This window comes from Acanthochromis polyacanthus, chromosome 3 (genome assembly GCF_021347895.1).
Source record: "Acanthochromis polyacanthus isolate Apoly-LR-REF ecotype Palm Island chromosome 3, KAUST_Apoly_ChrSc, whole genome shotgun sequence".
NCBI classification, from domain to species: Eukaryota; Metazoa; Chordata; class Actinopteri; family Pomacentridae; genus Acanthochromis; species Acanthochromis polyacanthus.
The window spans coordinates 23,767,732-23,789,414 of record NC_067115.1 but is presented as its reverse complement, the minus strand read 5'-3'; the positions used below and the strand labels follow the sequence as shown (position 1 = coordinate 23,789,414).

Here is a 21,683-nt window from a genome sequence, read left to right as displayed (position 1 = left end):
CACCTTATTTATTTTCATGTGCAACATTCGGATGACGAAATTGAAAAGAAATAAACTCTGCACAGATTTGCCAAATTTATACAAGTTTGGTACAAATTTGAACCAATTTGGATAAAAAACTTTACTACAGTGGCTACTCTTGAATTAAATCAGAGCACTTTTATAGATTGTCAAATGCAATGCAGACCTTCAATTATGCTTTTCACAGCACAAATATTGACTCCAGATTAATAGCACTGTGTGTGCAGGTTCACTGACTGGACAATGAATGAATCATTAATGTAATAGTAGTATCAGTAATGTAAGTAGTTAGTAATGTTAAACCTGTGCTTTTGCATCAGTAGTAAGTCAAAATGTCTACAGTGGTCTATCAAATATCTCCTTTTTTAGATGCCATATCTTATTGACACAAATAATAAGAACCATGCTTAATTGCGTCAATGTATCCCACATTATTATGTGCTCTAATGTCTTCTGTGGTCAAATTTGTAATTGAAGAAGAGCTGTAATCTAATTAGCAGCATTATTGTTTCACATTGCTCTTTATGTACACGACGTGCTACACCATGTGTGATCTGCCTGTTGTTCTTCTGTGACCGGACGTTGTGTTGTATAATCCGAATCGAAACGTTGCATCGCTTCACTTTTCACTGAAGTGCTCAGAAAGCGTCATTCGAGCATCATGTCGCTCCGTGCCACGTTTTGCTCGTGTGTTTTATCTGCAGTGTTTCTATGGCAGAGGTCTGCGCGGTTGGCTCTGTGGTCTAATTAACAGCATTGCTAATCACAGCTTCCATTAGAGCAGCCCCCGCTGGATAATGACACACACACACAGCAAGGGGCGACAGGGGGAACAGCATGCACTGACATGGACAGACAAACACATACACAGGCAAACAATAAAGCAAGCTTCTCGCATACACTCAGACCCATATGCTTGTCTGTGCGGGCATTTTTACACACACACACACACACACACACACACACACACACACACACACACACACACACACACACACACACACACACACACACACACACACACACACACACACACACACACACACACACACACACACACACACACAGAAGGAAAAATACTTACACATTTACACACAAGTGCAACAACCGCATGGTGTTCTTTTGGTGACTTTTTCATTATGCCTATATCTGTCTGCACTCTGAACGTCAGTGTCTTTTATGTACTTCATTGTGCAGTAAAAATATTCAATGATTGAATTCAATTTTAAAAATTGTGATGTTTGATTTCTCTCTCAGAAATGAAGAGTTTTCACCCCAGTAGTAGACAGAGTGGCCTCATGTCAAGAGAATGTTTTGTGGATCTCACTTTGAACTAACAGGCTGATGGAAGGCCTTTTGTTTAGTCAAGTGGTTGAAATTAAAAGTCAGCAAAATGATTAAGACATGAGGAGAGTATTTAGTATTGTTGTGCATATGACTGCTTTCTTATTCTGGAATTTGTTTGGGAGAAATTAACCACCTGCAGCTCTTATAGGCCAATAAGCTAGATTAGCTTAGCTTGCTGTTAGTTTGACCCTGATATCAGTGTATGATGGATCACTGGTATGACTTCCATGGATGCTTGAATGGAACCATGCTAATGTAAACATTTTTAACACTGCATGCACTTTTCTTGATAAGACAAAATGTTTATTTGTATCGTATCATACTGTATCATCCGTTGTATGTTGTTTTTGTGAGGGCGTGAACATGTGTGTAACATACGAGCATACAAGCAGCAGCTGTGCAAGTGATGGGAACACAAGAAGGCGGGATCAGTGGCATGTGTGCAGCGTGTGTGTGTGTGTGTGTGTGTGTGTGTGTGTGTGTGTGTGTGTGTGTGTGTGTGTGTGTGTGTTGGTAGGAGGAGTGCGTGGGGGTAAAGCCCTGTGGTGACCTGTGCCCCCAGCCAAAGCGAGGGGAAGTAGGGGGTGACTGGGGGCAGAATCGAGATGAATGGGAGTGAATGGAAGAACTTGACTTGTGGGGCCAAAAGGGGACCATTGTACCTTAACCTATTCTTTTACACACTGAAGCTGTGTTTGTGTGTGTGTTTGTGTGTGTGTGTGTGTGTGTGTGTGTGTGTGTGTGTGTGTGTGTGTGTGTGTGTGTGTGTGTGTGTGTGTGTGTGTGTGTGTGTGTGTGTGTGTGTATATGTCTAACATGAATATGGAGTCCACGACAGGTGGGCCAATTTCTTCAAACTTGCAAGTGAAAACTACTCTCGGCATGTTTGTAGTAAAGTCATACATCATGTTTGTTCGCGTCGCTCTTTCACGCAACGAATAAAATAGTTTCAATGGCATTTACCCAGAATGCCAAGTTGACCTCTCACCCCCTTGTGCATCCACTGTGACATGCAGCAGCTTACCAAATAAAGGATGCTGGGAGTAAGCAAGAGATGGAGGACAGAGGAGAGGAGGGAGGGGATCTCCGCCCTTCACTCTGAGCTCCTCTGAGCGCCTCCCAAAAAAAACTTTGATCTGTGGAGTTTGGATGGGGCGCACACACACTCACAGACACATACAAATGAAGGCATGAAGCTATGGGGCTATGAGGTCAGACTTACAACCCTTGTCCTATCAGTATGGTAATCTATGTCAAGTGCAAAAAAGACGCACACTGGTGGCGTCCTACCCCCTGCAGACTAACACACAAACACATGCTGAAGCAGACAAACAAGTGACAACTCATCTGATTCTTCAGGGATTTAATACACCGAGTGTTTCTGGGTTGTTGAGAAAAAAATGGCAAAGCCAGGCCGAGATGGAGGGAGATGGTGATGGAGAGGGAGAGAAAACCAGGAGGGAGAGAGTGAGAGATGCCAGAGAGAGAGAAGGCGGAAGAGAGAGGAAAAAGGCAGAAAGGAGAGAACAATAAGGGCTCATTGTTTGTTTTGTTCTGCTCTGAAAAAGAGGGAAGAGAAGCGCTTCCCTTCTGAGACTGAATCACAGAGATAGAGGCAGCTGTGTGTGTGTGTCTGAGTGTGTGCGCGTATCCGACAGTGAATAGGATTTAACCCGTCACGGCAATGAGTTTCTTTACCCATCCATGGATACAATGAGACCAGCCGGATATCAAGCTACCCACCCACCCACCCACACCCACATCCACACCGAGACACACGCATACACACCTACACACATTCATACAGATGAATGGACAACATTGATTATCATAAGTAAAAGCTTTGTTCTTACTTCTCGTTTACAGTAGCCTCTGTCATCTCCCTCACTCTGTCTTTCTACGGTCCTTTGTGGGTGCTCCACCATGACAGGCCTGGGTCAGTCTTTCAGGGTGTATCTGATGCGTGTGCGTGTGTGTGTGTGTGTGTGTGTGTGTGAGAGAGTGTGTTGTGTGTGCAACAGAGAGAAAGCAGAAAGCAATAAGCTGGCTGAAATGGTGCCATCAGAGCTACATGATTGATCAATTGAATTCCATCATGGGGACTGGCCGGTGGGATTAAATGGGTTGCCGTGGGTTACCAGGCTAAATCATCATACCGGCTTTATCTCCCCCCCTGATTGGTCTGTCACCAGAGACCTGGACCATACACTCACACTGCTCCCAGCATCTGTATATGAGTGTGTGTGCAACTATAGAAGTGAAGGAGAGATTATGATCAAGGAGTGTGTTTGTTAGAGAGCAGGTGAAAGAGGTTTTGTGTACTGAAAATGTATAGCGAGGCACTGTGAGTCTAAGCCAGATAGTTTCTTCAGATTTGAGGTTTACGTGGCGTCTTCAAAATGAACCAAAAGCACTGTTGGTGCCAGGTTTGATTCACATATATCAAACTTGGAACAAAACATGTTGCATGAAGTTTTCATTCAGTTATATCTGTCATACTGTAAATTTGTACGTGGTTCAATATGCTATTCTACTGTTTATTACAAGTTCAAGTCTCATCACAATGTGGGCCTTAGTTTCATAGTTTTGCCCATCAGTCCTATTGGATAATCATTTGTTTTTGGAATAGATTCAGGGATGCAGACAGACCACTAAAATGAAATCAGAGATTGTCTCATAAGAAAAAAAGACTGAGGTGAATGAAAAAAGTTTACTCAAATGTGGCAGCTTCCTTATTCAACTTTGAGCCACTCTACTTATCATAGTTGAGCACACACATAATCCTCATGTCTTGTGCAATGGAGTGATTATTTTTTACACTTCAGCCGTACTTGCTTTTGATTTTACCTCAAAAATAAAGTTGTTCAGATTATCGAGCTAAACTGGTTTGTTTACTGCCAGTCAGTGGTTTGATGAGTATGTCTCTCCAACACCGTTGTCAAAAACCAAATGAGGGAATATCTTTTAGAAGAATGGCATTCAGAGGTTTGGAGAATCAATACCAAGGTGCATCGAAGCTGTTCTGGTGGCACAGGGTGGGCCAGCACCTTACTAGGGTCATAATTTGTCCCTGTATAATTGGGAAATTTGATTTGCATTTAATGAAACTAGAACCTGCCCACACATTTCTGCCAACCTTCATGACAAACATGTTTTGGGGAATACCACTACAAATGTGAACAAAAGCTGTATCAAACTCTTCGTCAGTCCACAGGGAGCTGCACAGACCGGTTGCACAATTGTAAAATGAAGACTACAAGTTTAAAATAAGAAAGAACCATCTCCATCTATTAGCTTGAGGCTACATGAGCTGCTACAACCATAATGCACCTGATAGTCCAACCAAACTATTGGTGATTGAGTTGCACTGTCAGTCATGAAGCTACCAGTGTTGTAGAGAAGCAAGACTTAATGAGGTGCAGAGATGTTTAAAGGCTAGGGAAAGATTGTGGTCACAGATCATTAAAGTAAAACATACTACATGTCAAACCGAGAATAAAGTACTTCCTGCGGCGGCTCAGATCTCAGTAATTACTTAGATGAGGAGGGAAATAAGACATAACTTATGATAAATCAGAATTATCTCTTTTTGTTGAATATGGTTTTGACAGAAAAGAAGAAATGGCATTTTTACAACTGGCCTAAAGCCCTCTTTCTTTCTTTCTCTCTCACTCTTGTTTTTTCTTTTAGTACCACAGTCTAGCACAAATGAATCTGTATTTTCAGACCAAATGGAAAAAAATATATATATATTTGAAGCCCCCACCCCCTCTCCACCTGTCTGTCATATCACTACTCCGGACACACATTCACACACATCAAACACACAGTGACCCCCAGGACTAAAATAGACTTTCAGGAGCGGTTTGGAGCGATGAATTGGCTCTGTAGCGGGGGATTTTCACCCTCATCCCCTTTTTCTCTTTATCTTTTTCTCTCTTTTCTAATCATTTGTGGGCCGCGACTCTTCAGAGTTCTTATAATTGTCTCGTTCAGTGCCCCAGCCTTGCAATAACTGCAGGATACGAGAGCTCACAGTCTAATACTGATACCGCAGCAATATATATTTGTGTGTCTGTGTGTGTATGGATGATACGACAAGAGGGATGGAGCAGTGTGTATATATATATATGAGAGAAGAGAGTGTACTTTTGAGAGATCAAGAAGGAGAGACAGCGTATGCTTGGTAATGGATTGCATTTGTATACCATTTTCTCCGAGTCTCCACAATCTATGAAGTCACTCAGTCTTAAATCAGTTCACTGGAGTTCATTTGAGTCCACTAACTTCTTTCTCCACATCTGTCTTAGTGATTTATGCTATCAACTCACTCCCCCCTTCAAGTCCTCTATTGCTGTCTGTCTGATGGTTCCCTCTAAAGTACAAACCAGACTCTTGCTTTATCTGGCTCTTCTCTTTTTCCTTTTAACTTTCCACCATTAAATATTTTACACCCTCACTAACTCACTTACTCCTCCTGTCTTGTCCGTGCAGGTTTGCAGGAGTCGCCACTGGCCAATGGGCACGGTCACAGTGGGCGGGACTTCCTCAGGAAGCAGATGAGAGGGGAGCTGTTCTCGCCACAGCAGATCGAGGTATTGGACCGCCTCTTTGACAGACAGCCATCCTGTCCAATCCAATCCAGCTCTGACCTCTATGTGAGCCCTGACTCTGGCAAGGTAAGGGCGAGGCATCGTGCAGGCCCTGGGCTCAGGCTGAGTTTGGGAACAGGTCAAGGGTTAACAAGACTGAAGGGTGCTTTTATGAAAAATAGGACCAATGTAGAAGAAAACTGGCCATTGAAAGCTTTTAGAGCAGAGGTTGGCTCAAGGGGTTTCTGCCACCAGACAAAGTGTCACATTTTAGGTCACTGTCACTGCGCAGTTTAAGGCATTCTGACGTCCAGTTGTGCTGCCGCTACTACAGCTCTTTGCACTGCTTGCTGCTCATTTTGCAATCATCTCTGCCTCAGTGAGTGAATTTAAAGATAAGTGTGACAGTATTCTATTTTTTCTTACTGTTTACACAGCCCATGAAGAGCAGCAATTAATTCTTCCCACCAACAAACAATGTCTCTGTATACAAAGACTGGTACTGTTTATTCTTCTGAACCTTAGATCAACATTGTCCAAACAAATGAAAACACACCAGTGAGCCACATCGTTGCTCTGGGTATTCCCTAATTACAAGGAACATGACCACGCTTTAATTTAGCTGATGCCACGTAAACAGTCCTGATATCATGAATGATCAGACCACCAAACATACTAATCTGTGCCTAAAAATAGTCCCACTAAAATACATATTTAACCCTGAATAAATATACTGAGTAACAGCTGGATTCTATAGTAAAGCTACAGTAGTCAGTTGTTTATGAAGATTTTCATTTCAAGTAGGAACTAATGATCTTGATGCTGAGTGCCACAGACACAAAGGAAATCAGAAAGCATTAAGAGACAGATGAATATATTGCTGTTTTGGGCCTTTTTGTTTACAGTAATGAAAAATACAGAAAGATGCCAGCTTGTCCATTACTGAACTAGTAAAAAACATATTGTCTCTGCCATTGTACAGAAGTGCCAAATACATTCTTAAACTCTGAACTGTAAAAAAGAGCCTTCATGTACAGATAAATGATTGATTTGATAGTTAGATGTGACAAATCCATGAAACTATAGCAGTAGATGATACTAAGATTAGTAAACTAAAGATTCGTCAATCAATGACTAACACACCCACAGATTTCCAGCACAGTCTAATAAACTGTTCACCACATTTGCACATTAAAGTTAGTGTTTCATGTCTGATCGAAGCCTTATATAAAATACTTCTCTGCTTTTAGCTTAAAAGCCTGCCTGCTTTGCCTTGCCATGCCATGTCATGTCAACCTTGATGAAACTGCACAACAGAATTCCAGTTTCAAAAGCAACACATCAACTCTGATATTTATCGTAGTAGACCTCTTTCATGTTGCTTGTTCACTGACTGATCTGAAATGTTAACGTCAAGTCGTGTTTTCTCCCTTAGCCTGACTGACTGCTGAGAGTTTCTGCAGTCTCACAGACGCTGTGATAAGACGCAGTCAGGCCTGATCTATTGATGTTCCAATAATCTAGACACACTGCAGGGGTTAATGAGCATATTGACCTGGCTCTCATTATGACCTCACTTCCTGCTGCTTGGGGACGGCGATGGAGCTGTCCGAATGCTGATGCATCTTGGGAATGTGCTGCATATGTGTGTGTTGTTTGTGTGCGAGAGAAAACCGCGAGTGAGAAAGGGTGTGTCGCCGTGTCTTAATGTTGCATCTAAATTGACCTCCCGCCCTTTCCCAGCAGTAAATTAATGTAAATCTGAGCAGAATAGACAGGTGTAAGTAGTATGCTGAATAACAAAATGACAACAAGCTATCATTTGTATTCTCCCTAGCCTTTCTCAGATGTCTTCTAATCTGCAGCCCTCCGGTCAGTGTTAAGGAAATAGTTTGCCAGTGTCTCAAAATGACACTTTTGTTTCCACAATCTTTAAAGATACCCCTGTTTTCATGTTTATTTATTTAGTCAGTGTCAAGGGCAGGAGGACAATTACACTCTAGAGGAGTAGTAGTTTATGGAAGCACAAATAAGCTGCAGCCTTAGACCTACAGGGCAGAGTTTGCCTTTTTAACCCATTCACTTCGCTGTGACCGACATGGGGACTGGAGTAGCACAGGGCGAGAGGTCGACAAGGATTGGCTGTAGCAGCTCTATAGACTGTGACTCAAGACTATAATACCCATGATTTATAGGTCGGTGTCCTCTCTGAGCCCGGTCAAGGGGTCTGGGACAGGGCGGTTAAACTGTGGGTTGCACTGGGGTCAAACTGGCTTTACGAACTGCATCACAAAAAGATCCAAGACACACACACACACACACACACACACACACACACACACACACACACACACACACACACACACACACACACACACACACACACACACACACACACACACACACACTAAAATCTACATCACTATCTGTTCCTCCACCTCTGCCAAACCCCCCCTTTTTTCCCCAGAGGAAATGATTGACAGTCATACCCTTAACACTGACACACTGACAGCTACTGCTCAGCCTCTTTGGTATGTGGGCTAAGGTGTGTGTGTGTGTGTGTGTGTGTTTGAGCTGGTGGGGTTACGGTCAAGGAGGGTCACACTGTGTTGTGACTGACATTCCTAAAAGATGCTTGATAGACTTGGCCCTGCTGGTGGTGTGTGTGTGTGTGTGTGTGTGTGTGTGTGTGTGTGTGTGTGGTGTGTGTGGGCTTTAATAAATTGTGTGATGGGCTGAGAAAGAAAGAAAAAGGTAGAAAAAGCAAGCAAATGAGAGAGAAACAGTGGCTCTAAAGGCTCAATTTCAGGTGTCAACAGTATATGGCATATTAATGTAGTGTAATTTCAGCAGTTATGTCAAGCTACTGTTTTTTTTCTTCTTTTTTGCTTTCTCGCTCTAAAACATGAGCCATATCCATTATTTCTTCTTCCTCCATCCCACTAGAATAGACAAAAAGTAAAATTGGTCACGTTCCTCACAAGCAAATCTTATTTTATCTGTCACCAGTAGTTACTCCTCTATCCTGTTTGTCTCAGACCTTTTCTTTATCTTTCCTCCCTAACAAGCCATCCTTTTATCTCATCTCCCTCTCCTGCTCTCGTTCCCCCTCTCCCTGTAGTCTATTAAGCCCCACTATTAATTTATGTGTGCGTGCTCGTATGTGTGTCTGCATGTGTGCCTGTCAGAGAGAGTTCATTTGAATTTCCCCTCAATCACTTCCTATTACCCAGGTGATAAATCAGCAGGGTTGACGGCGCCCCCACCCATCCGTGCTTCCCCGGGTCTAAATGCTCATCCCAATACCAACCAGTCTGCCTAAACTGGGACACAGAAAAAGAAGGGGGAGACTGATTTTCTTGTTTTTCTCTTCTTGACTTTACCTCCATTGATAAAGCTTTAAAGGAGAGAGAGGTAACTAACTCTGCTTGTAGTGAACCTATAAATGCATTATAATCCTTCACTTCTGTCTATATCATCAACTACATGACAAGAACATTATTCAAAGGCAATGCTGGTGTTTTACCACCAAAATATCCCACGAAAAGACCAAAACTAAACATGTTACATGGTCTTTTGATACTCTTTGACCTCCAGAGGAACCCGAATACCGACTAAAGATGCAAATCTTTGAAAAGAGGGCCAAACGCACTTTTGTTCAATATGGACTTGGAGCTTTTCTGCAACAGCTGGGCTCTGTATAGTCTTCAACAGTCTGACTCACTGGATGTAGACTGTAGTTATAAGCTTGCTACTGTCCATGCTATCCACTTTTTACCGTTTTCGGAATCCACTTCACTACAGGAAGCAACAACAACCTCCAAGCAGTAAGGTTTTTTACTGAGGATTTGGATTGTGCAACTTGGGCTGGCCCGAATAGTGGTTTCTGGCCTGCGAATATTCGGGCCCCATTAAAGACGAATATCCGAATATTCGTTCCGCCCCGTAACGTCCGACGGGGGGGGGTTTAGATCCGTTCGTCTGGTCTCCCGGGTCCAAATTTTGCCATCGTTTTGTCTTTAGTTAAACTGAAGAATTTCCAAACAGCGGAAGTCTTCAGCATCTTGTCTTGTGTTTATGCAACAAAGTGAAGCATGACGTCAGAGTCGGCAGCCACTCGGACATTCAAGTGGTGGTAACAAACACGAATGGATGAGCCGAGATGAGCCGAACACAGTGGGATGAGCCGAAATGGGCCGAAGGTGCGGGGAAGAGACGAGCTCCAAATATTTTCGTCTAGGGGGAGGAGGGAGTGAATATTCGGATATCAAAATGAATATCCGAATACCGCCGTGGCGAACGAATATTTGGATATTCGGGATATTCGGGTCCAGCCCTATGTGCAATAAGGCGGATTTAAAGTAGCTCTTTTTTTGTTTATTTTTAATGACAGTGATTTGTTCTTTGCATGCAAATGTTCACTGTTTCTAGGGGACAAGGTATCCTTGGTGTAGCTCTGCCAATACAATTGTGATTGATTTAAAGAAGCACAAACAAGCTCAAGCATTTTTCCCTCCATAACAGAATGTTAATAATGAGGTGTATCCATTCTGCTCTACAGTATGGTCTGGTTATGCAAGATTAAATCCTCAAAGTAATGGTGCAGCTTCTGGGGACAGTTTAATCTGCAGATTAATGCAGGTTTTGTGCTACAAGAGCAGGGTTTGTGTATCCGGGACTAAATCTAAAGAAATTACATGTTACGCAGTAAAATGTTGTGGCTTACATGTGGAGAGGAATTGGGTGCCTGTACATGTTAAAACAGAAATCTGTCAAATTTGTGATCTCCCTAAAAAGAGACCTGAGGTCCCACAAAATAAACCACATTTTGAGTATGAGGGATCTTGAACAACTGAGAAATATAATTTCTAAAGCTACAATTAGTGATTAAATAATTCATAATGTTTAATTCAAATATTTTGTCATCAATAAATTCATGTATGTGAACAGCTTGATGTAACTGTATAATCTAGATCAATAATTGACCCACAAATAACAATTGTTAGGCCAATTTTCCTTTCAAAATAAATGAACTTTCAAAGCCTCTGCCCAGAATTGAGGTCCATGTGGGTTGTCTGTCTGGAAATGAATATCCTCCCCACTGCTGCCACGCTCAGTTTGAGCGCAGATAAATTCCTTCCCCACAATCCCTGTCTCAGTTTGTGGGCCACTGAGGGAATTGTATTTGTTTATAGTCAAGCCTTTTTCCATCAGGAGTACACAAGACAATGTGGCGAGAGGGAGAGAGAGTCTGAGATGGAGAAATCGGGAGCTATTTGGGGAATGGAGAAAAAGGGAAATACTATTATGCAAATGGTGCAAGCCAGCAGGGCCGGTCTGTGCATGTGTGTGTGTGTGTGTGTGTGTGTGTGTGTGTGTGTGTGTGTGTGTGTGTGTGTGTGTGTGTGTGTGTGTGTGTGTGTGTGTGTGTCAAAAGGCCGATTAGGGCTCATCTGTTATTGATGTGAGAGTTGGACCAAACCATTAGTCTACCAAATCTGAGTCAGCAGACCAGCCTGCTGTAGGTACGTGAGACGATGGGAGAATGAGTGAGATGAGAAAGAACAGTCGACCTGCTATTAGAGAGTTAAAGTGTTTTGATAAAGGACTTTGCAGGTGTGTAGTCCTTGTCCATTTTTAGCACGTAGCTTGTTAGCCACAACACTACTACTGCTGATAGAGACACTACAACAACTGAGAAATACCAGAAGGAAAAACGTAGTGAAACAGACTTTAATAATGAGCCACTGGCAAGTTTTCATGCACTCTAAATGTTGGATATAAATAAATAGTATGCTTTCTGTGTCCATTTAACACACAGATCTTTGTTATGTTTTTTTCAAAAATAGAAATATATATTTCTAAAGAGTCGTTGAAAGGACTAGATCTTACAATCCCTGGTGTTTGCACCAAAAATGGCATCATTGCTCATCACTTACTTACAAAATGACACAAAATGTACAACCGTGGTCTAAATATACAACTAACATCGAACAATTATGGATTATAGAAGAAACTACAGCCGTGCACACCCTTTCTATTATGTCAAACCAAATTGTTTATTCTGATCAAAAACTTCTCTAACTGTATAAGTGTACTAGAGTTCGTACTGTTGCTGTTGTGGTGCTTCAATTAACAGCGGGAGTGTATTTTGAGTGATAGATCCATGAATCTGAACACTACCAGATGTCAGAATCATGAAAAGTTTTTAGTCATTGTGTCAGTTTATAAAAGTTAGCCTTTAGCCTGTTTTTAGCCAGACAACCTAACCCTATTTTGTTTTTGTTTGTTCCCCGAGCCATTCTCTGTCTATTTGAACATGACTCAATTCTCTTAGATTTCCCGATAGAAAGAGTCCTTTCTCTTTTCCAACAATTTCTGTTTCCGTTAATCATCTCAATTCTATTTCTTGTCTTCCCTTTGTTCACTTTTCCTTTACTGACGTAATTTATAGCTGCCAACCTACTTTACTGCTAGTTTCTGCTGATGACATTCTGTCCCAATTCCAGCTCCCACTGCCACCTTTTCTTGTAACCCTCCATCCTGCCCCATACAACTCCTCCCAACCAGCATCACCAACCCCCAAACCCCAGCCCAACCCCTCCACCTCCCTCCAGCTGCGTCCCCCCCTCTTTGATGAGGGCTGATGGTGCTGTATGAGCGGTGGAATTGACAACATTTACGGGGGCGAATGAGAATGATCCATCTTCCTTAGCAGGCCTGTCACCCCACTGGCCAAACTTCATCATGGCCAATTACCACGGCAGACCCCTTCTTCTATGCTGCTGCTGCCTGGCCCCCATCTACACATGGATACATGGACACATTAGACGCCATTATAATAAGACAGAGTGTGGCCAAGAGAGGAGGGGGTGGCTGTGCAGCGATAGTATGTATGATTTGGTGGGAAAAAAACTACAGGTGTGATAGGTTTGATGCTAGAGAGAAAATAGAGCTTAAAAATGGTGTCTGAAGTCTAAAGAGAGAGAGAGAGAGAGAGAGAGAGAGAGAGAGAGAGAGAGAGAGAGAGAGAGAGAGAGAGAGAGAGAGAGAGAGAGAGAGAGAGATGTGTGTAGCGTACAGGGTAAGCTCTTATTTGGCAGGTCACAGTCCAGTGGTTGTGTTGTGTGTTGACGAGCACAGGGGTGTTTAAGAGGTCAGTGAGCACAAACACACTACTTCTCCATACACACAGACGCAGACGTATTAAAAGGGTCAGTGCAAAACTCTCACCTCATCACCTAAAAGAAATTCTGACTGGTGTCATTAGTGTACACACACACATACACACACAGATCAGCTGCAGCACAAAGGGAGAAAAAGGATGGAAACCACTTAATGCAGAAAATTGAAAATTTTTATCCGCTCAGCGCGTGCACAAATGCACCAAGCACTCAGAAAGTTTGGTCAAGCAGCGAGTCATGTTTGCAGTGCGTTTCAAATGAGTAAATAATAGGTAAGCAGTTATTATAGAAATTAATTATAGAAGTATTCTGATATGCGAGTACATTAATTTTACCCAAAACAGCTTCTTTTCTTCTGCATACACAGTTAACAGTTTGAAGTGAATGTATGTTGGTCTACGATACATGCATGCAGACAGAGATCAAACTGCTTCTTGCAATTAATGACCAACGAACCAAATTAACCCCAGAGCAATATGTGTCTATTTTTTTTTCCCCCAAAGTTTCCAGTGTAAGATAAAATTTCATGAAGTTAAAACTATTAATCCTAATAGAATTTCTATTGCCAAATATTGTGTAGTACTTAGGATTCATGTATAAACTGTAGTACTAGTAAACACAAGATCAAGGAACTGCAGACCTACAGGTGCTTACCAGTATTTTGTGAATTTTTGTCATTACTTTAATTTCTACATCAACCTACCTAATAAGATGGGTGGACACGAGGTTCATTCTGGGTTAGATTTTATTTGCAAGGGCACTTTATAAATTTAGGAATGTTTCATATTTTTGTGTTATGGTTAAAGTATGCTTTATCTAACTGTTTTCAAATTTACTTTGATTTCTCAAAATCATCCCGCAACCCAAAGCTGACAGTGGTGACCACTGATCAGAGAACCAGCAGCTTTAACCAGTGATGGTGGCTCTCATCACTGATGCCTGAGAGCAGCTCACTCAGCTAAGCCATTATGGTTTCTTGGTTAACAGCTTATTAAAACACTGCAGAAGCTGCAGAAACATTAATGATGTGATAACTCTGCAGCACAGAGGTAGCTGCAGAGTGAAACTGTATCAACAGTTTTGCATGTGGCTGGTTCTGTCCTGAACTATACATAATAGATTGAAGCAGAGACAGACTAAATGTACTACTCTACTGAATTAGGGCAGCAGCAGTAATAGTGGTGATGCATTCAGGTATCAGTTACTGCAAACTGAGGTGTGCTTATATGATGACATGATCATTTATCTTGGGAAAAAAAATTACAGATTTCAATTATTGATATACCTTTGAATATGCAAACTGATCTGAATATATATATTTTCTAACTGCACTTGTAATGTAAATCTCCTGTTATTATTTAGGTACACAGTAGTTTGTCTGTGACTTAATTACAGTGTTTCTTTGCTGTTTTTCCACATGTCCAGAAACAGATTAGCATAAACCTCCTGACGCCAAGCTTGAAAAACTGCTGTACTATGTAGCTGCTATCCAAACCATTTTGTGTTCCCAATGCGACTTCATAATTACATTTGTGCCCAAATTAATAGGATTGTCACTTCTCTACATGGCCTTTGTCCTTTCTTCTATGTGCACAAATATTCAGCTATTAAAAATTGCACAGGCACACGCAGTGAGCAGACATGTTAATGGTCCATCATGGATGTCGAGGTTCTTTGGTGGTTCTTCTATATAAATATATAGTTGGTCATCATTGTCAGCATCATCACTCTAAATCAGCACACACATCTCACACACTCATATATACACACTGACTCTCTCACACAAACACAGATCTGGCAGAGAGATGAGGATGGATGGGTCATGGCTTTATGTTGGAGTCAAACACAGGTGAGGAGACAGTTTCCATTATCCATCCAGCTAGCTATATTTTGGCTAACTTGGGCTATTACAGAAGCTGCTGCCAAAAAAATGTCTGCAAGATCTTGGTTGATTCAGAGGTCACAATCTGTGTTGAGGACAACAGATTATCTCTGATATACATTTTGCCTCATCATTCATGTAGAATTTTGTAAGTTTTTCCGGTTTCATTTATTTGCGGCTTGAACTTCTTGTCATGTGTTTATGTCATTAATCAAAATGAATTTAATCAAGGTCACATTTCCCATACTGTTCCTCAGGTTATCATAAATTATATTATTAATATTTTGGGGAAAAATCTATTAAGTGTCAGGTTCATTTTGGCATCTTTTTACATCGAGGTAAATTTTTTGCCTTCAAGGATTTAATAGTTTGTACTGAGAATAAAAGCTGCACAGCTAGAAAACAACCACATATCACATTGTCACTTCAGTCTCCTCTTCTTCATGTGGTTTTTAACTTCCCTAGTGTGTGTGTGTGTGTAAAGGGCATGGGGAGTCCATGTGTACGTGTGCTGAGATGATCACAGTTCTTATTGTTGTTGGTATCTGGGGAGACAAGAGGCTTTGTGTTAGCCATGGTCTATGTAATGCCACTGTGTATGTGTGTAAAGATATATATATATATATATATATATATGTGTGTGTCTGTGTGTGTGTATGTGTGTGTGTAGGATGTGTATGATGTATGTGTGAGGGAGATGGAGAGAAAGAGCAAGCTGATCCTGTGGTTATAGACTGTTGGACTTGGTTGTACAGTAAATCCCTGTCTTTGTAAACAGATCAATAAACTCTCAGCTGTAGGTGTGTTTGCGTATGTCGGTCTACGTGTGCGTGCGTGTGTGTGTTCGTGTGTTCATACAAAAGCTCCTTTGCTCGCCACTGTGCTGAGGAAGGTGCAGCATGTTGGAAATGTAGCAGAACATAACTAACAGATTGATCACAGCTGTACGTACCACAGGGCACAGTCTGTGCATTCATGTTAGATCTAACAGTGAGCACCAGTATTTGTTCCTGTTGTACTGATTTAATAACAAATCTATTCTTTCTCCGCTTCCCTGCTTCTTTCCAGACGTCAGATTATTCGGCCATGGCCTCACTAGCAGGTGGACTGGACGAGATGAAGAACAGTCTGGCCAATCCGGGCACAGGGGCGGAGTTAGGAGCCAGCGTGTCCGGTCCACAGTCCTACTCACTAGTTCCAGGTAAAAATGACGTCCAACTAATAAACCATCCATTCTCTTGATCGATTCTCCTAAGAAAGTTCTGTTTTCTGCTATGTTTCAGCATCGTAGCTTTATCAGGTGATCTGTAGCAGCTAAGTTAGAGACATTTTCTTACACTCAGCTTGCACATGCCTTTTGTTCTTGATATGCATTTTTGCCAACACATCTGATATAATTTGGGTGTTTATGCACTGCTTTTACTGCACTTCTATTTTCTACTGTGCATTTTCAGCCCGTTTTTATTTGTGGGGCATAATCAGTGATGTTACTTTTTTGCCCAGTGTGATAACATATTTATGATAAGAGACAAGGGAAGTAATCAAAATGTTTACATTTGCAATCCCATATTGAAATTTTAATCAACCATTAAATCAATAAAAGATAAATTCATATTTTAATTAATCAATTAAAAGATGAATAGTCAGAAGCTGGGTGATGGTATAAAAATCAGCCTACTTAATGGCAGCCATGCACAAAATATGAACAATAAGATTAATTTAGGTATAATTAAAGGAAAATACTTCTTTAAAATGATGAAAACGTTGGTCATTGGTAGTCAAACTCTGGCCTTGTAATCTCATAATTCATAAATATTCATTAAATATTTGACAAGGTATAAAAACTCATAGCATTTTAGACTATATGATCAAATCTAAATCACATGCAAAGTATTAAAAAAAGAAAAAATACAGCAAGTGAAATGCCTTTTAAGTCTACCTCTGCAGTGACGGAAGCTACGGGATTCTAAGTACTTAAAGAGCTCAGTGTTTTGGTCCTCAGGAGAGGAGAGAAGCACAGAGGAAAGACGGAAAAGAAAGATGGAAGGATAGCGCAAAAGTGAGAACCTCGTCTATTCCTCTTTGTCCATTTAGGGGCACTGGGACAGGCAGTGATTAATTAGGAGCAGACCAGGGAGCACTTGGACAAGGCTTTCACGTTCCCATCTGTAATGAGGGGAATCATAGAGCTGGGAATTTGGGATATCTGGGAATGGGCTCTTTTTTGCCCTCTGAAACCACTGAGGAATATCACCTGCTCATGCCAGAGAAGAGAAAGAGACAGAGACTGAGAGTTAGAGAAAAAAAAGAGAGAGATAAAATTTCCATTTCTGCTTATGCATGCAAACACACACACATTCATATTCACACACACTCACACCTTCTGAATATTATGCATGCAATTCCTTGCCTGTCTTTCCCTCTGAATAGAGCTCCCTCTAGGGGATCAAACGTCTGTGTGTTTGACGCAATGTTATTGCATCCTTGAAGTGTTGATACCCAGGACACAAGCTGTAGAGCAACATTTACACACTAAGTCCTCCTTTCTGTGGCCTTTCCAAATCTGTAGGGCATTTTCTTTTACCCTGAACTTCACCCAGTCTGCTAGAGTGCAAACGCACAAAGGGACACATTGCGTGCCCTTGATCCCTGTAGGTTTAACATGTGTTGCTCTGATGGCTGTTTGATGTGTAAGAGTTAGATAGGCAGACAGTAAGAGAGGAAGAGAAGCAGAGGATGTCTGTTCATCTGTAGCTGCAAGTGAGCACGAAGGAGACTTGTACTTGTTCGTTGACCTCTACAGCAAGGCTGTGGAGAACAGATACATCAATACAACTGGCATACATATGCACAAATACACTGCATGCACGCACACACATGCACGTTCACACATATACACAGACACACACCTCAGAGGATCTGGCCCTGTCTGCCCCCTCTAAGTTGGGCTATAGAGAGTCCATCTCTCTTCTCTTCCACCCTCTCCTCCCTCTCCTCCTTGCCCTGTGCACTGACCCTGAGCGGATGAGTAGCCCGTCTGCACTAATGCCTCGCTGTCGCGTCAAACACCGAGAAAAACTTTACTACACTGAGACAGCAGAGAGGAGGCGGAGAGGGACAGAGGGAGGCTGGAGCAGAGAGAGGATCTGTAAGAGAGAAACACGAGTAGGGAGAGAGGTGAAGAGGAAAATATGAAGTGGACAGAGAAATGAAAGGATGAAATTTATGAGCCTTACTTCATTTGTACAAACAAACGTTGTTTTTTTCTTTGCTTACTTCTGTCCCCCATTGCTGTGTTTCTCCACGTGTCCCTGTGTAACATGATTTGTGATAGTGGATTTTAAAATGTGACAACAACGGAATATACATTAAAAATATATTTTTTAAGTGTTTTTCTTGAGAATGCTGAAATGTCAGTTTAGAGACATGTAGTGTTGTTGTTCTGTTAATTAACCATTTTGGTCTGTGTCAGGTTTTCTGGTTTTCAGTAAAATGTCTAAACAGCTGCTGAACTGAAAATACTGTGAATGCAGATAATGAACTGAATATTGTAATACTTTGTGCTCCCTTCAATCTCGCCTCACCATCAGACAAAATTTATAAGTTATCCAATGCTTTGGTTAATGAATAAACACCTGAAAAACATTTGATTCACACCGGACTCAGCTGTACTTCTGCCAATTAGCAAATTGCGTGCCATTACACTAAACTACAATTCTGACACCTCTAAATTTCCTCATTTTTGCCACGACATGCCGACATGCGGACAGCTTAAAGAATCATTGTACATAATGACTAACTTGTCATAAAACTTTATTGGTCAACTTTGGTAAACAGCCATCGCTTTATAGTTTCTATATATTCAAGAAAGGGTTAATATGCAATACCTCTGCATTACAATGTCTACAAACAACTTGACCAAAGTTACACATGGTAAATACCGGATAATATGTTAGAGACTGTGGAAGGAAGAAGGAGGAGGCAAACTAGATCACAGTCCACTATGTTGTTTTTTCATTCTATTGTTAGAAGTGTGTACTCACAATTATAGGATAATTATTTGAAAACAAAGACAAAGCAACTCTTCACACATCCATTTCATGGGACAGTGGCGTATAAGTGGGACAACCACATCAAAAGTTAATGTTTTGTTAATGTATTAATTGAGAGACTCCTCTCAGCAAAAAGCATATATGGTGTACTTAAATATCTTTTGACATTTCTGTACAGCAATTCTCTCTTTAGTTAATGGTTAACATATACATTATATTATGAAACCAATATATATTACTGACTGTCTACAACATTTAAATGCTGCTTTAAAATCTGGCACAAATGAAAGTGGTTATGCTTCACTTGTATGTTAGATAACTGAGTGAATACAGCTGATAATATCGGCACCTTTTCTTCAATGAAATTTTGAATTCAAGCCTTTTACTTGCAATGGAAAAATCATACATTCTGATATTGCTTTTACCAAAGTAAATAAGATTCCTCCCACACTGCTGTTGTCTTCCTATAGCTCCTGCTCCTCCTCCTCTCCTTTGCTTTGTCTTCCTTGTTGTGTCTGTTTTGTTTCAAACCATTTTCCCTTCCTCTTGTCTTTTATGTTCTCTCCTCTATTCCCCTCTCCTCCCTCCGTCCTCCTCCTCCTCCTCCTCCCTTCTCCGTTAGTTAGTGGTGGTTAAGTGGAGGGGAAGTGAATGGGATTGATGGTGTTAGCGTCTGAGCTGTTTATGATGATGATAAATGTGTGTGTGCAGGAGGCAGGAGGAGGGTGTCGATGCATGTGTGGTTGGGTGTGTGTATATGATGATGATGAATGGAGGGCACCCTCTCCACGCACTCCCAATGTCTACTGCGTGCAAACATAGAGAAATGATTTGGGTCGACACACTGTCATGTAGTCTAATGCAGTTATATATCCTATCCAGCAAGTGACAGACAGAGGAGGGAGGGGGACGTGGTGGTAACGAGAGGAGAGGGAGTCTGCAAATTAATAGATGCCAGAGGATTGAACAGAAGCAGGGGAGAAACAAAAGAAAAAAAGGACATCCTGAACGTGCTCCTGTAGGTTGTTTTTAAAGACAAAAACCTTGCGAGAATTGTAGTCTTTTTAAGGTGATATTAGCAGCATTTAAATCCTCCGTTTTCATCTCTAATGTGATTACTGTCAGGGGCAAAAAGCAATAAAAGTTGTCCTATGGCAATAAGTGGCCCTTTTAATAGCACAACAGGTGTGACTCATAACTCAAAATGTGTGTTAAATTTTATCTTATTGCTACACTTCGTTGGAATAAAGTCATTATTGATATTATTAGAAACTGGTACTTTTATTTCTCTCTGATGTCAAAATGCCTGATGTGATAAAGGCCAGTCACATTGGGTTTTTTTTTCATTAATTACAATCAGCAGTCTGGAATTTGACACATTGAACTTTGGTTTGAAGTCACTTCCTTTGAGTATTTTCAGTGATTTGAAATTCTTTGTATTTTTCTTTGTTAATCAGAAGTGCTTTTTTATGGCCTCCATTGTCACCACTCTACATTTGTTCTACAGACAATGTGATTCTTTCACAGCAACAACTACCACATAATGGGATAGGCCATGAAATCATAAAACATCATAAAGAGTCATAAACAACATAAAGACAGGTATGGTGAATTCTTCCCACACTCAAAATCAGAGAAGACATCTAAGAAATCATCTTAATCCCAATACCTAATACATTACAGCAGTGGCAACCAGTCAAGTAATTTAGTAGGTAAAGGAAAAACAGCAAACAACTTTGATAATACTCTTGATTATACCCTTAAATGGACGTCAAAAAATGTTTGGCTTAAGTTCGGGAGCAGAACCACATCTCAGTCATCCCTCGTCCTGTTTTATGTCTATACATACCACCAGACCATTGCTTAGCCACCTTGCCAGTCTGAAAGTTTAAGAAAACTTTAACGTACCACATACCGCTCATCCATCAGCCTCCTAGCTCCAGATCTCCTCCATGCTGGTCAGCTTATTTAATCCACAACAAGGCCCCAGAGACGAAGAGACCGGGTCGCTCCAGAAACACCTTCAGAACTCCTCTCTCTGTTCTCCAGCCGCATCAAACACTCCTCATCCGATCCCAGCTACAACCAGAGGGAGCCTCCATTCAGAGAAGCCCAAAACGTAATCACTCCGTCCTCAACGTCCAGAGAGGCCGCCACTTCCGGAAACAATCGAAGCGCTTCCTCACTCCGTACAGATCTTCTGGCGATGTCACCAGGAAATATCCCTCCGGACCGTCGCGAGTGTTCAGGAAACACTGAGAGCAAGACATTGCCTGCCACCGCGCTGACAACAATGTTATGCAACTCCAGCTTCTTTCAAACCATAGAAATCATAGAAGCCTCGCGCCACTGTCCAGCATAGGCTGGCGATGCGTCACCGGCCGCCATCTTGGAACGGGAGTGAAGTTGTAAACAAACAACGTCTGGTACATGCGAGACCATTACACAGCCACAGTTTTCCGGTCATAACTTTCCTTGTAATGCATAGATTTCGACATGGTATGGCTCATTTGAAAGCTTACGAGGTCGTCTTTTGATTGCACTCCCAAAGAGATGGTGTCAATCAGCACAACAAGTTTTAGGGACCCTTTTCCTGCAACTGTTT

At 41.5% G+C, this 21,683-nt stretch overlaps 1 protein-coding gene across 4 annotated transcripts in view; it reads left to right on the top strand.

Moving 5' to 3' along the window:
• The window catches only part of pax5 (paired box 5), a 63,360-nt gene that overhangs the window by 24,898 nt on the left and 16,779 nt on the right, over positions 1-21,683 (top strand). For 2 of the 4 annotated variants that reach the window (XM_051945928.1, XM_051945929.1), the window contains exons 6-7: positions 5,863-6,047; positions 16,095-16,227. In XM_051945928.1, coding sequence (XP_051801888.1) covers positions 5,863-6,047; positions 16,095-16,227 — 318 coding nt within the window. The remainder of the gene's footprint in view (positions 1-5,862; positions 6,048-16,094; positions 16,228-21,683) is intronic. The other 2 variants (XM_051945930.1, XM_022206056.2) reach the window with 1 other exon arrangement.